Source organism: Rhinopithecus bieti, unplaced genomic scaffold (genome assembly GCF_001698545.2).
Source record: "Rhinopithecus bieti isolate Rb0 unplaced genomic scaffold, ASM169854v2 scaffold_44049, whole genome shotgun sequence".
NCBI classification, from domain to species: Eukaryota; Metazoa; Chordata; class Mammalia; order Primates; family Cercopithecidae; genus Rhinopithecus; species Rhinopithecus bieti.
Window position 1 is genome coordinate 1 of NW_016817618.1, and position 1,190 is coordinate 1,190.

Genomic DNA, 1,190 nt, shown 5'->3' on the forward strand with positions numbered 1-1,190 from the left:
ATTCACTGTTTCTAATTTTAAAATCCACTTTTTTATAATTTGAAGAATTTGGGTTTTTTTCAGAGCAAGTAAAGCATAGCTTCTCAATCTCTGGTGACAGATTTTGTGGTTTTCTTTCTTGGAAATGATCCTACATTTGAGATAAAAAATAACAATCATTGAAAGTTTAAGCACTTGGGCAAAATTTAAAAGAAAACAAAGAAGTGCTTCTTCTTACAAGAACTGCATTTCCGGCTTGTTGAGGTAATTTTGTCATGGAGGATGCACTGAACTTGGGCATAGCAGAATTTGATAAAGAAATATCTGACATCTCATGTGATGAAACAAAACTAAAATTAAAATTAATTATTTGTAAAATATGGCAAACAAGAAAACACATCATTCTAATTTGGATCATAATGATTTTTGGGGAATATGATCAAAGTTTATCACATTTATCACAAAAATGTAATGCATTGTTTCTAATACTCATGGAGAACTTGGTATATTTCCTTTCCTTTAGACCAAACCATAATTTATACATCCCAAATTAGGAAAAAATACTATTTTAAGGGACTATAGAAATAATTATTCAACAATTTTCTTTAAAATTGAGTCTAATGCTTAATTGTCTATTACATAGAACCCTATAAACATTTTCTAAATTTCACTTGCTTAACTTTTAATCTCCTTTCTCTATTCTGGTCTCACTATAGATAGACATCTCTAGTTATCTTCTTAGATATAACTGTATGCAAGAATTTACTCTGAACTTTCTGTATTAACTCATTCACTAAAACACATTTATTCTTCATTATCCTATGCCAGATATTGTACTAGAAGCTGAGTATGAAGTAATAAAGAAAACATCAGGGAGTTACCATCAAGCAGACAATGAATAAAACAAATATATACATTATTATAGATCCTAAAATTATACAAAGAAAATGAACTGGGTAATAGCATAAGAAATAACGGTGTGAAGCCATAAATCCATTTTAAAAGATGATCATCAATGCATCTCTGATGAGGTAACCATTTAAGTTGACACCTGAAGGCTAAAATGTAACAACCATGTAAGGAGCAATGAGCAGTGTGGGTGGGGACAGGGAAGAACCACATATACTGATAGGACTGGATCATTTTGTCTCAGACTAATAAATATATATACATGGCAAGGAATTAAAACAGTAAAAGTGTATAAAAGAAAA

General features: G+C 30.0%; 1 protein-coding gene across 1 annotated transcript in view; it reads right to left on the bottom strand.

Annotated features, from left to right (window-relative positions):
- Nucleotides 1-6: 6 nt before the first annotated feature.
- Nucleotides 7-1,190, bottom strand: part of LOC108517965 (probable ATP-dependent DNA helicase HFM1) — a gene marked incomplete at its 3' end in the record, with an annotated part of 14,936 nt that continues 13,752 nt past the window's right edge. Inside the window, 2 exon segments of the mRNA XM_017856100.1 lie at nt 7-130; nt 218-383. Coding sequence (XP_017711589.1) covers nt 7-130; nt 218-383 — 290 coding nt within the window.